General features: G+C 55.5%; 7 protein-coding genes across 7 annotated transcripts; 6 read left to right on the top strand and 1 right to left on the bottom strand.

Annotated features, from left to right (window-relative positions):
- The first annotated feature begins 791 nt into the window (after window positions 1-791).
- Window positions 792-1049, top strand: BP01DRAFT_358005 (uncharacterized protein). The gene has a single exon (XM_025575330.1). It carries the CDS (start codon window positions 807-809, stop codon window positions 1002-1004), a length of 198 nt encoding a protein of 65 aa, XP_025430091.1. The 5' UTR covers window positions 792-806; the 3' UTR covers window positions 1005-1049.
- Window positions 1050-1849: 800 nt separating this feature from the next.
- On the top strand, window positions 1850-3235 carry BP01DRAFT_383908 (uncharacterized protein; the record flags this gene model as incomplete). The annotated part of the gene is made up of 5 exons (XM_025577461.1): window positions 1850-1905; window positions 1968-2010; window positions 2081-2801; window positions 2878-3020; window positions 3068-3235. The coding sequence occupies 5 exons, from the start codon at window positions 1850-1852 to the stop codon at window positions 3233-3235; spliced, it is 1131 nt and encodes a 376-aa protein (XP_025430090.1).
- Window positions 3236-4275: 1040 nt separating this feature from the next.
- BP01DRAFT_88920 (uncharacterized protein) lies at window positions 4276-6126 on the top strand. The gene is made up of 2 exons (XM_025580202.1): window positions 4276-4476; window positions 4525-6126. Exon 2 carries the CDS (start codon window positions 4772-4774, stop codon window positions 6050-6052), a length of 1281 nt encoding a protein of 426 aa, XP_025430089.1. The 5' UTR covers window positions 4276-4476; window positions 4525-4771; the 3' UTR covers window positions 6053-6126.
- Window positions 6127-6504: 378 nt separating this feature from the next.
- BP01DRAFT_383906 (putative endo-1,4-beta-xylanase) lies at window positions 6505-8032 on the top strand (the record flags this gene model as incomplete). Its single annotated transcript, XM_025577460.1, has 5 exons — window positions 6505-6557; window positions 6625-6781; window positions 6861-6993; window positions 7061-7174; window positions 7269-8032. The coding sequence occupies 5 exons, from the start codon at window positions 6505-6507 to the stop codon at window positions 8030-8032; spliced, it is 1221 nt and encodes a 406-aa protein (XP_025430088.1).
- A 1195-nt stretch (window positions 8033-9227) lies between these two features.
- On the top strand, window positions 9228-10189 carry BP01DRAFT_383905 (uncharacterized protein; the record flags this gene model as incomplete). The annotated part of the gene is made up of 4 exons (XM_025577459.1): window positions 9228-9246; window positions 9305-9393; window positions 9417-9932; window positions 10004-10189. 4 exons carry the CDS (start codon window positions 9228-9230, stop codon window positions 10187-10189), a joined length of 810 nt encoding a protein of 269 aa, XP_025430087.1.
- A 26-nt stretch (window positions 10190-10215) lies between these two features.
- Window positions 10216-10880, top strand: BP01DRAFT_383904 (ATP-binding protein; the record flags this gene model as incomplete). The annotated part of the gene is made up of 2 exons (XM_025577458.1): window positions 10216-10494; window positions 10551-10880. The coding sequence occupies 2 exons, from the start codon at window positions 10216-10218 to the stop codon at window positions 10878-10880; spliced, it is 609 nt and encodes a 202-aa protein (XP_025430086.1).
- Window positions 10881-11239: 359 nt separating this feature from the next.
- BP01DRAFT_374960 (putative oxidoreductase) lies at window positions 11240-12405 on the bottom strand (the record flags this gene model as incomplete). The annotated part of the gene is made up of 2 exons (XM_025576868.1): window positions 11240-12026; window positions 12104-12405. The coding sequence occupies 2 exons, from the start codon at window positions 12403-12405 to the stop codon at window positions 11240-11242; spliced, it is 1089 nt and encodes a 362-aa protein (XP_025430085.1).
- Between the last annotated feature and the right edge of the window lie 103 nt (window positions 12406-12508).

Genomic DNA, 12508 nt, shown 5'->3' with positions numbered 1-12508 from the left:
GCAAGGAAGGGGCGTCCCTCCTTCGACCATCTGTGCCGATATGCGCCCCGGGGTTGTACAGACAGGAGTGGCATTTGGACCGTTCATAATATACTCGACTTTTTCTTTTTCATGTTCGTCTCTTGTGGCATGCCCTGATGGTTGCGTTGTATTCTATTTTCTGTGGTTCTTACTCCCTCTCTCTCGTTTAATTACCTGTGGCGTTTGCATACCCCTCTGGCTAGTCATTGCCCTGAATTTGTTCTATTTCGTTGATCATGAAGAGAGATAAGACCGGGGCAGGGTGCGATCTTTTCTGCTATTGTAATTAATGATTCACTACCCTGATTATACCTATAGACGTGGTGGAAGCCTGTTGGGAGGTGGACTGATTGAATATGATAAATCCTGCATTGTGAAGCCTGTTTAGTTCTGTCGTGATGATCTGTGTACCAGCATTATGTGTGGGTTCAGGTAGAGAGAGGGCGATTCGACATGCTCTTCATGCACCCAGAGCTTAATCCTCCCAAATATTTGCGTTCTTCTATGTAATGAGATACTGCTCGGAGACCGAATTGCAGACGTTGCGAAACAACTGCCAATGAGATACAAACCGTCCCCGAACGTTTTGTCGAGTACAGTGCCAGACATGCTCGGCCCGCTCTTGGACCACTTTCTATTGTTCATGATGTTGTCCATTGGTGATTGTTGTAAAAGCATATTGTTGACTCATCACGTGCCTATAGGCTCGACTGCCTACCGGATTTCACGATGTGTTGTTCCTCACTCCACCTCACCAGCTGGAATGCAGCTTACTGGCAAGAAACATGCCTGACATTGGTTCTCCATCCCCTGAGCTCTTGTACTTGATTCTGGCACATCTAGGCAAAATCTCTGCAGCTTCTTATACCAGTATCTGTACAAAGTGGCAGCCACTGATTGAAAAGCGAACCTTCTCCTATCGTCTTCGGACTCCTGACCGATTCCCCGAAATCGCGCGCATTGTCTTCCAGATATCTCCCTGATGCAGCTACCAGCGGTATCTGGATCTCTACATTCTTCTTTCTGCATATGAGATCGATCGCCACAATAATAATCGAGCCTGCACCCAGACCATCGTCTTCTTCTGGGACAGTTGAAGTCAATGCCCAAAAGAGGACGTTGCAGGACTATCGCTGAGAATACGTGCACGACCGCCCAGCGATGTGGGTGCAGACCCAGATCCAAGACAAAGGCAGTATCGCCGTCTATGGGGGGCAGAGTTCCCTCAGAAAGACTGGTTAGATTGGCCACACGATCAATCATCCCATCTAGGGTTGACGATAGACTCAGTCAGCTATCTTGGTGGGTAAGCAGTGGTAAGTTTAGCCTGTTGGGCGACACAGCGGATACTTGCAATGGAGAGAAAGCTATCACATCACATGAACATGCGGTTTTGCAATCGGAGAGGTACATTTTGTCTTCGATATACCAATCTACCATTCCAGCTGCAGCCGTCAATGGCTTCTCTGGAGTGCAGGTATACTAGATTAAGTCGTGTTTTCCGAATATCAGTCTCACTGGCGGCGTTTCTTTCGATGGATCTGTATGGGGTGTGGGGGAGGGGAGATTAGGGCTGATTGCATGAGGACTTCTCTATATCAACTTGAAATATCGTACATGGATCTGCACTTCGTGAGTAAGCTCCAAGTTGGGTTATGGAACTGACTATAAAACCAACAGGCCCCGGTCCATCCATTTTCCGGCCATTTATCCCTGTCGCCTGAACCTGGACTTACGCGTCTTCTTCTTCTTCTTCTTCTTCTTCTTCTTCTTCTTCTTCTTCTGCTTCACTATCTTGCACAAAGCAAAAACGCTACTCTCTCGCATAATGGCACGAATGGGCCGCATCGGTTTCAATGGAAGTGCCATCGTGTTCCACCTGGGGTATGTCTACTCTTTCTTCGACATCTCCTTCGGGTCGTCGATTGTGCATGGGATGCGCGCAGACAAAGTCGATACCCCTTAGCCTCCCGCGAAGAGAATGGCTTTGTATGTAGGTAGGTCTATCGCTCTCTCCTCAATCCACATGAATGTATCGCATACTGACAAGACCTTGCAGGCGATGGCCTCCGCGCCGACAAAGTCTTCCAATTCTTTCCTGACCCTTCCAGGCCGACAAAATGATTCTTCCGCGCGGGAGGATCTCGTCCCCATGGCGCCTTTCCTTCGCTCGAGGTCCTCCATCACAGAACCTTTGGCGTCTCGCACATGCGCATCCCCACAGAGTCCCGACCGGGCCATGTCGCTCTCATCGCGGGGCTTGTTTGCAGATGTCGCTGCAGTGACTACTTGTTGGAAACTTAATCCCGTCAACTTCGATAGCGTCAGGAAGTCCTTCGAGGAGGCTGTGACGGATCAGGGGTTGTATGCAAGGTCAAGGGCAGGATGGGATTTTGCATATTCTGCATCTGCTGGGCCTGGACACGACGGGCCATGCACATCGCCCCTACTCGCAGGAGTATCACGGAATATCCGGTTTGTGGATCACGAGATGCAGGAGTTCACGGAGATTATAAAGCAGTTCTACGGAGACGATAAGACGGCGTTCATCTTCACAGCAGACCATGGGATGAGTAACTGGGGGAGTCATGGCGATGGGCACCCGCATAATACGAGGACGGTGCCACGTGGCAAGGAGGCCCCGGGCCATGAAGATGGCTTGACAGCAGGCTATCTCGGCTGGATCGAATTCGCCTTCACGACCTCGGTTGATCTTCATGTGCTCCATGGCAAGGTCGATGCGCGGAGATCACCGGGGCTCATCCATAGCTTCATCCTCAGTCCTGATTGGGCTTTGCAGTTTGCTCATATTCCAAGTATCGCCGCTCACATGCTACGCCTACGCTGTTTTTCCAGTTTTGTTTTGGGATGAAGTTTTCGCATGGTCGAGGAGAGCGTTGGCCGAGGGCAAGAAACAACCATTCTCGCAATTCTCGAAGACCGATGCAGTTCGAGCCGCATTGAACTGTGCTGCATATCTGGCCTTGTTGGAAGTCATGGTGAGTCGCCGAGTCCGTGACAAACCACGTCTGCTTACAAGTTACAGGTTCAAAATCACTACAAGCGAGAGGTCTATACGATTGTCTATTTGTTTGCGATTGCTTGGCCACTGCTCTATGGCACAAACCTCATCAGGATCAACTTCCCCTCTGTGTTACATGCACTTTCCTGCGCTGCTATGAGTGTCTTCACCCTTCTGCCAGCGAACAAATAGGCAGATATTACCCTCATGTATGTGGAATCTCATACACATGTTGTCTTACAGCTGACTCTGTTGCAGTTCTGCCGGGGGTATAGTATTCCTTCTGCTCGGTTGTCTTATAGTGCATTTGATAAGAGACTATTGGCATAGGCTGTGCCCTCAGAAGATGGGCGGAGTGAAGCAGATGCCGATTGTGGGTCGAGGGCGATTCTTGGGCTGCAGGTCGGACTGGTTGCTCTTACAATGCTGTTACGAGGTCGAGTGTGGCTATTTTACAGACGAAGCAGGGAGTTCCATTTGGGACAGAGATTGCTGGGTGGGCTACGTTGGGTAAGACTACTTTTCCTTGCTGTTGTTGCTGGACTCACTAGCGTCCTATGGCATCAAATGTTGTCAAGTCCTGCCCAGACCACTCTTCAAGGAGCGAGAGAGATGCTTACTAGCATATGTGCTCGAGTCTAGATCCACGCTAACAACCAGTAACAGTTGCATCCCTCATTCTGCCCTTTGCGCGTGTCTTACGTCCACGAAAACACTATCTCCGCCGCCATATGATCATTTCCCTTGCACTTGGGCCACTCTTCATCATCCTACAATTTTCTAGAAGGGACTCTTCTACATTGTCATTGCTACCACACTCTAGCTGGGTTCAGCTCGCACACGGAGTACAGCAACGAGTTATGTGCGGCAGTACCCGCAAGATCATGTCCAGCGATGGTATTCGTCCACTGGGATATGCCAGAAGCGCTGCAGCTAAAGATCCTGCCGTGAATACCAAGATTGTCCAGCAAAAGGAACTTTCGAGGCCGCCTGGAACAGCTACCAAGACAGAAGACAGCGAAGCCGAGTGAAAAAGTCGCAGAGGGGGACTACAGAAGCCTCATCCTATCAGATGTAAGAGTCTGTCTGTTCTTCCCTTTCCTGCTGCACTCCGCCTTCTCCAGCACTGGAAACATCGCCTCGGGCTCCTCAGTCTCGCTGGACGCTGTCAACCGGCTAGTCCCCGTCTTCGATCCTTTCCGCCAGGCCGCGTTACTTATCTTGAAGATTCTGGCTCGGTTGCCCTGGTTTCTGCCACCCTTGGCTTTCTGACCAAGAGACTGAAGCTCTTCAAGGTGGAAGTCTGTTCACGATTGTCATTAGACTCAGTGATTACGTGACTCTGCGTTTCTTCTGGACGGTAAGAGATGAGCGCAGCGGGCTGGAGATTGGAGAGAGTAGTAGCATGTTCATCAACGTAACAGCGGGTTCAGGTGAGTCCCTTGATTCCGTGATCGGTGGTTATCGGCTAACTTCCGTAGAGTGAGGCGTGAAGCTCTGAATGAACCACGTATCCCCCCACTTGTTTGCTCCCTTCTCTCGCCCACACTTGTGCTTGGCATTATCTCCATTCAAAACCCAATACCTGGCGCTCAATAGTGCGAGTTCAGTGGCGCCACGCTAGCGCGTATCGATCTGTGCAGTGGGTCCGCGATTCAGCTGAAAAGCCGAACAGGAAGGGATTCACATCTTAGGGTTTCTTGGCTAGCCTGATGGTGCTAGTATGCAATGCTCGCGTGCAGTACAAATACGGGGCAGTGCGCGAATTTGCATCAAGCATCTCAGGCTGCATGTAGAAAGCTCCACGTCGAGATGTTGCACCATGCTGTCCGATCGCTCGTGGTCGCCCTGGCCTTGGGCGCCTCCCGTTTCGCGTTGGCGCAGGAGTCCACCCACTCACTTGTGAGCCGTCGTCTCACCGAGTATCTGCTGCCTGTCGCCTCCGAGACGCACGAGTTCGCCCGCGTGCCCGACACCAATTTTGTGCTGCTGTCACAGATGTCGGACAGCGCCTTGATCAAGATCGAGCTGGATCCCGCCACGGAGGAGCCCATTGCGTGGAAGTCGTTCCCCATGGGGAAAAACAGCGATTCCGAGCTGCATGGCGTGTGGCCGTCGACGCTCCACCCGGGCAAGATGTGGCTGACGCTGCAGGGGGAGAATAAGCTGCTGCTCGTGGACCCCGGCCAGGAGCTCTCGACTGCGCCCACCATCCTCCAGACCATCGATATCCCTGCGCCTGGCAACGGCCCGCATTGCGTCTTCGAGATCGGCAACCGCGTCTGGGCGGGCCTCAAAGTCGCCTCGGAGCAAACGGGTCAGTACTACGTCTTCTCCGCCGACGTCGCCAACGCCACCGACCAGACGCTCTACCCCTGCCTCAAGAGCCCCGTGTTCATCAAGGAGGAGCCGACCACCGGGCTGATTTATGTCACCCAGGACACCGACTCGTCCATCATGCGTATCAACGTCACCAGCGGCGAGACCACGCAGCTGCCCATTCCTCCCAGCGTCGGCAACAACGCCGTTGGCATGATCACCGGCTACGGACCCATGAGTGGAGTGTGGTTTACCCTGGCGGGCAATGCCACGGGGGGCACCGGCACTTTCGGTCATATCGGGTCCACGGGGGAGATGGAGTTCTTCCAGCTGCAGCACCCGATGCTGGGCACCAATGCCGGGCTTTTGCATCTCGCCGACGCGTCGACTGTGGCCGGGGGACCTGCCCTGTGGCTGCTGTCCACCTCGCTGCTGAGCACCAACTCGCCCGATGCGCTGATCCGCGTGACCTTTGACGCCGATATGAGCGCGGTGTCCGGCGAGGAGTACATTTCGATGCTCACGCAGACCGCGATGGTGCACCGCGTGCTGCCTCTGGATCAAACCGTGTTGGTGTCGGAGATGCATACCTTTACGCTCGCACAGCTCACCTACACCAATACTATTGCCGGACAGTGGCTGCCGGCCGAGTCGATCAGCAACACTACGGTGTATGCTCAGGCTGGTTAACGAGGTGCAGTGGGAAGGATATGTAATCTATCTTTGCACATAGTGTACATAGTGAACATAGATAATGGTAATATACATGAATCTGCCTAAAGACCCGGAGCTGTCGGTCCTCGGGCCGCTTTCCGCTCGTGAAGCCCTTTTAGCCACGGGAGTAGAACAGCGGACTGTAGCTTCTCCCTCTAAAGAGGAGCCATTAGGCTAAACTGAGGTTCGGATCGAAGTCCATCTGCAGCCCGATCTGCCAATCAATGCAGCACACTATCGAGTGTTTGCCCGCGGGCAGGCCGTTGCTCCGTGTCCTGCAGCGTTAGCCTCTACACCTGATCCTAGAGATTGCGGAGGTGAGCTCCGAGCACGATCTCGACCGCCATGAGTGGTGAAGTATATAAATTGGCAGTCTGGCACATTCAGAGCATCTTGCATCTGATACACACTGCATGAACTCAACCAAGATGATCAAGCTTGCAGTCACTGCGGCACTGGCCGCGATTGCGCTTCCCACATGGTAGGTGTGCTCACTGTCCTGTCTGATCGAGGCAGATAAACTGACTATTCAACTATCTCCATTCCAGTATTTCAGCGCTGGGTCTCGACCAGGCCGCCGTCGCCGCCGGTCTGACATATTTTGGCACTGCCACCGATAACCCTGAGCTCACGGATATTCCCTACGTGACGCAGCTGAACAACACGGCGGATTTCGGGCAGATCACTCCTGGTAACTCGCAGAAGGTAGGGAGTCATTCCCTCACTGACTACTCCCTGAAGGGGGAGGGGGAAGGGGGTTATAGTGACTGACGGGTCCATCTAGTGGGATGCTACCGAGCCCTCGCAGGGCACCTTCAGCTTCACCGAGGGCGACGTCATCGCGGATCTGGCTGAGGCGAATGGCCAGTACTTGCGATGTCATACGCTGGTCTGGTATAATCAGTTGCCCAGCTGGGGTGTGTTGGATTTTCATTTTCCTAAGCCCTGAACCAGACGGCATACTGACAGACACTCTGGGGATAGTGACCAGCGGCACCTGGACGAACGCCACCCTCATCGCTGCCATGCAGAACCACATCACGACCGTCGTCTCGCATTACAAGGGGCGTTGTCTGCACTGGGATGTGGTGAATGAAGGTGACATCCTCATCCAATCCCCCTTTCCCTTTCCCTTCCCCCTCAATGTAGTAGTTTCGTATCTTACCACCACCTACTAACCTGACAACCTCAGCCCTGAACGACGATGGCACCTACCGCACCAACATCTTCTACACGACCATCGGCGAAGCCTACATCCCCCTCGCCTTCGCCGCCGCCGCCGCCGCCGACCCCTCCGCCAAGCTCTTCTACAACGACTACAACCTCGAATACGGCAGCACCAAAGCCGCCAGCGCGCGCGCCATCGTCCAGCTCGTCCAAGCCTCCGGGGCCAAAATCGACGGCGTCGGCTTCCAGGGCCATTTTGTCGTCGGCACCGTCCCCAGCCAAGCCTCCCTCGTGAGCGTCCTGCAGTCCTTCACCGCGCTGGGCGTCGAGGTCGCCTACACGGAAGCCGACGTGCGCATCCTGTTGCCGACGACGGCGACCACCCTCGCCCAGCAATCCAGTGACTTCCAGGCCTTGGTGGGGAGTTGTGTCGCGGTGGACGGGTGTGTGGGGTTCACCATTTGGGATTGGACCGATAAGTATAGTTGGGTGCCCAGTACGTTCACTGGCTATGGGGCGGCGTTACCATGGGATGAGGATTTGGTGAAGAAGCCTGCTTATGATGGCTTGTTGGTGGGGTTGGGGGCGAGTGTGTCGACGACGACGACGGCGACGACGGCGTCGAGTACGGCTTCGGGGGTGACTGTGACTGCGACTGCGACTGCCACTACGACTACGACTGCGGCGCACTGGGGTCAGTGTGGGGGAAGTGGGTGGACGGGGGCCACGGTTTGTGCGAGTGGGTATACGTGTACTTATGTCAATGCTTGGTATTCGCAGTGTCTTTAGGGTTGAGGTGGGCGAGTTTGCAGAATGTCTAGAAGGGTGCAGCCAGGGCCTGGTGCACAGATCTCGATAGTTTACAAACGGCAGAGCCGAGTTCGGTTTCAATTCCAGTTGTCCTTCTGAGATTTAGAATCAACGTATCCTCAGAGATGCAGCCCACCTTCGCCGCGAGTCGTGCTCCTCCGAACCCATCATGTACAGCACGGTGGCGTAACCCTAAGCGGTGCACCACTTGTATACAGGTATGAACTAGCGGCCTCAGCACAGCGGCACTGCCCAGTGCCCTCACTAGCATAGTACTGGTGATCTTCTCAGGGTGAATACCATTTGCTGCGAGAATTTAAGATAGCGCAGACACTCACTCAGCCAGACTGCGATATGGATGAGCCATTGGCTAGCAGGTGGGGATTTCACTCACCCATCCAGGAAACCAGCTTTGTCTACGTCGATCGACGGGCAAGCAGCTTCTAGTGTTCTATCATCGTGCTAGATCTGAGTACTATTCACTGCTGGACATTTATTTTCTAGGTTGGTTATGTCGATCATCTCACGTCAGCCTGCCATCAAGAGATGCGTTGTATCTGGGATGGTTATTGGACACGATCTGCAAGGAATCAGCCACACTGGCAGAGGGGCCAGCACTCACTAAGCAGTGAAATCTCGTGCTGAGTGACTGATCTTCCCCGCTCATTCAACTCGCGTGAACACAGTCTTAGGCTTGTCTGTGTATTGGGGTGATGCTTCTGCGGTCCGGGCAATGAGGCCCATTCAAGTCCACAAATACATCACGCCTCAGGATAGATAACAGTGTCAGGCTGGAAAAGAGAATACAGAGGGTCAGCTGCTGCAAGGCAAACCCCTGTAGCATCAATGCTTCACATTTATGCCAGATACAGTAGAAGGCCCGCGCTATAGGTGAGGGACGAGGCTTTCGCAATCCAGACTGCCGTGCATTGCTAGACTCCCGTTAGGCCGACATCAGTGATTTGGACTGGAATGCACGAGCGACACAGATACAAATTGATAGAAGAAGGATACTGGATGACTCGCGTAGAGCAGAACAGAAACATTTATCAGAGGGGGGGTTGCATCCACTTCTGACGTGTTATATACTCCAACCATAACCACTTCCACGTCCACTTCTTATCCTCGCTCAACCCTAACTTCACCCAAACCGACTGAATAACATCGAAGTACCATGGAGGATCCTCCCAGCAGTAAGAACCCTCTCAATTCCACTCATCACAAACACACCCACCCACTAACACAACTCAGATTCCATCCCCATCCCCCTGCAGAGTCCGCCGCCCCCGGCTCCATCTGCGAAGCCGACATCCTCTACCAAAGCGCCCCCGACAATCGAGGTCGCACCTCCTAGACGCGCCAGAAATCCGACGACCTCCTCGACCCGGCGGAAACCGCGCAGTCCGGGCAATACGTCCTGCTGGTGCGCAAAGCCAAGTGCTACAACGGAAAACGCAGCCTCACGATCCACTCGATCGTGATCCAGAGCGACCGACTCCGCCACTTCCTCGCCCGGTTCCTGAGCGGCTACCCGGGGGTGACCCTGAGCCTGCATCGGCTGGAATTCCGCGCCCCGTTCGAGCCCTTCGTGCACCGGTGGGAGGCGTTCTGCGCCGCGCTCCAGAGCGAACCCGACGACGTGACCTACCGCCACGCGGACCTCCTGCACCGCATCCTCGACGAGGAGCTGCATGACACCATCGCCCGCAAGAAGGACATGGTGCAGAGCAAGGTGATCACACACGAGCTGCTGTGGGCGCTTCTCGAGCCGGGCGTCGTGGTGGATAGTCGTACTGTGGACGGACGTCCGCGCGCCTTTGAAGTCGAGGCCGGCGCGTATTGCGACCACACCCGCGGGTTCGTAGTAGTAGTGGCGGTGGTCTGTCCGACGAGCTCCTGCTGCTCGCCACCCCGATCCTCCGCGGCTACGCCCTCAAGGATAAGCGGTAGCTGGCGTTCTTTGTCGACGGGGTGCGCGAAATTGTCTGGGACGCGCAGGCGTTCGACTCCCTCGTCCTGCCGCACGAGTACCCGGACCTGAAGAAACTGGTTCTAAGGTTCGCGCGCGCCCAGTCTCGTAGCCGTAGCCGCAGCAGCAGCAGCAACCACCGGACCAAGATGGCTTCGACGATGTAATCCACGGCAAGGGCCGCGGCGTCATCATGCTACTGAGCGGGCCGCCGGGGGTAGGCAAGACCCTCACGGCGGAGAGCGTGGCGGAGATCATGCAGGTGCCGCTGTATATTCTGAGTGCGGGGGATCTGGGCACGACGCCGCAGACGGTGGAGAATACCCTGCGCGATGTCCTCACGATGATCCCTCGCTGGGGGGCCATCATCCTCCTCGACGAGACGGATGTCTTCATGGAGGCGCGCGATACCCGGGACTTGAAGCGGAATGAGCTCGTCTCCATCTTCCTGCGGCTGCTGGAGTATTACGAGGTATGCAGCGGTTTTTAATGGGTCGGGTTGAAGCAGAGCTAATGTGGCCATTCTAGGGGATTTTGTTCCTGACGACCAACCGTGCCGAGCAGATCGACCCGGCTTTCGAGTCCCGCATTCACATCTCCATCCGGTATCCGGAGCTCAATCGCAGCTCGCGACGTCAGATCTGGAAGCAGTTTATCGCGCAGAGTGGGGTCGAGCCGCTTGCGGAGGAGGATGTGTCGCAGCTCGCGAAGCTGGAGCTGAATGGCAGACAGATCAAGAACGTCCTTCGCACTGCCCACTTGCTGGCTGCGGAGGAGAATTGCGGCTTGACGTTCCACCACATCCAGGTGATCTTGCATCTGAGGGACTATGTTGGCGACGGTAGGCATGGGGGATAGGGCTGGGCTGGGCTGGGCTGTGCTCAGTCAGCTGTGGAGAAGCAGGTGTGCATTCCGTGGGAGTCTCGGTTCGTCTCGCTGTTATTTCAGTCGTTTCGAATGGAGTGTCGAGAGACGGTAACCGTGATGCACAACTGATATCGTTTATCGGAATATCGGGGTGCATGGCTGTGTACGACCCCCCTAATGTGTAGACGGGGATGTGTGGAGGTGGTAGAAGAACTACTACTTTTCCACATGGTGCCTCATACCAACATAGTCAGAGGAAGGCTCAGTAGAATGCTGCATATTCCCTTCGGCAGCTGCGTAGCATTGAGATCTCCTTCCCCTTACTATACAGACAGTACACGACCCTATCATCACACCACAACCGCCCGCGCACCCCCCCGCGTCTGCGGCTTCAACGTCCCCAACATGATCTGCTTCGACCTCCACGCCGCCCACTCGTTCACCGGCCGCGTCTCCTCCTCCTCTCCCTCCGCCACCGCGGGGATCTTCCCCCCCTGCAATCGCCGCATACTTGCCTTCTTCGACGGCCGCACCAGATACGCCACACTGCGCCGGGCGACCGTCGCCTGCTCCCCCGGGGCGGTCACCACCCGATGCAGGGAACTCCGCAGCAACTCCCCCGTCCACTCCACGAGGGTATCCCCCAGATTGACCAGCGCACACCCGGGCACCGGCCGCACATACCGCCACTGTTGGGCGGTATTCTCCACCCCGGCAGGCAGGATCTGCAACCCCCCGAGGACGTGGAACAATAGCGTCAACGTCCCGATATCCGTGTGTCCGCCCAGCGTGATCACCCGCTGGGTCTCCGCCGCGGGGGGTGGGGTGGTGGCCACGGCCGGTGCGGGCGGACTCCACAGCAACCGCACCGAGGTCTCACTCTCCTCGTCCAGCGGACTCAGCTTCGCCAGCGTGCCAGCCTCCAGCCCGAGCTCCCGATCGAGGGTCGCGAGGATCACCGCCAGCGCGGCCGACGACTCCCGGATGAAGGCTTGCAGGTCGCCGCGGTGGGCCTCGATGGGCGGCGCATTGGTGCGTGCGGCCCGGTTGCCCAGCATGTCGTCTTGGTTGATGCTGTAGAGGTGCATGTGGTCGTAGCCGCCCGTGTCGGTTCTTAGGAGACCGGCTTTTTTGTATCTAGACCGTCACCCACCCCCCCTGTCAGTCTGACTCAAACTGCTGGGTTTAGAAGGAAAAGGGCCATAGGACCATACCCAGTCAAATCCCGCGGCGCATCATACGCATATTCATCCAGCGTGGCCTGGTCCAGTGAAAACAGCTCCGCGTCCAGATCGAACATTTTCTCGGCCTGGTGGAGCAGGCTGGCGCCTTGCTCGTCGGCGCGGAGATCCAACATGAAAAACCCCCATTCGCGGGATGCACGGAACAATTGAGTGGATTCGGTGGGGTCGTGGGCCTTGAGTTTAGCGAGGGAGATGGTGGGGAGCGAAACGATGGGGAAGTCGGGGGAGGTGGGGAAGGGGGGCGCTTGGGCGAAGTATTTGTCGGTGGGCATTATGTGTTGTTGGTTGGTTGGTTGGTTGGTTGAATGATTAATTGATTTGTGGGGACTTGGTGATGTGATTGCGATGCGAAGTGGTAGGATTAAGGGAAATTTA

Source organism: Aspergillus saccharolyticus, assembly GCF_003184585.1.
Source record: "Aspergillus saccharolyticus JOP 1030-1 unplaced genomic scaffold BP01scaffold_22, whole genome shotgun sequence".
NCBI lineage: Eukaryota > Fungi > Ascomycota > Eurotiomycetes > Eurotiales > Aspergillaceae > Aspergillus > Aspergillus saccharolyticus.
This window is presented reverse-complemented; position numbering and strand designations above follow the sequence as displayed.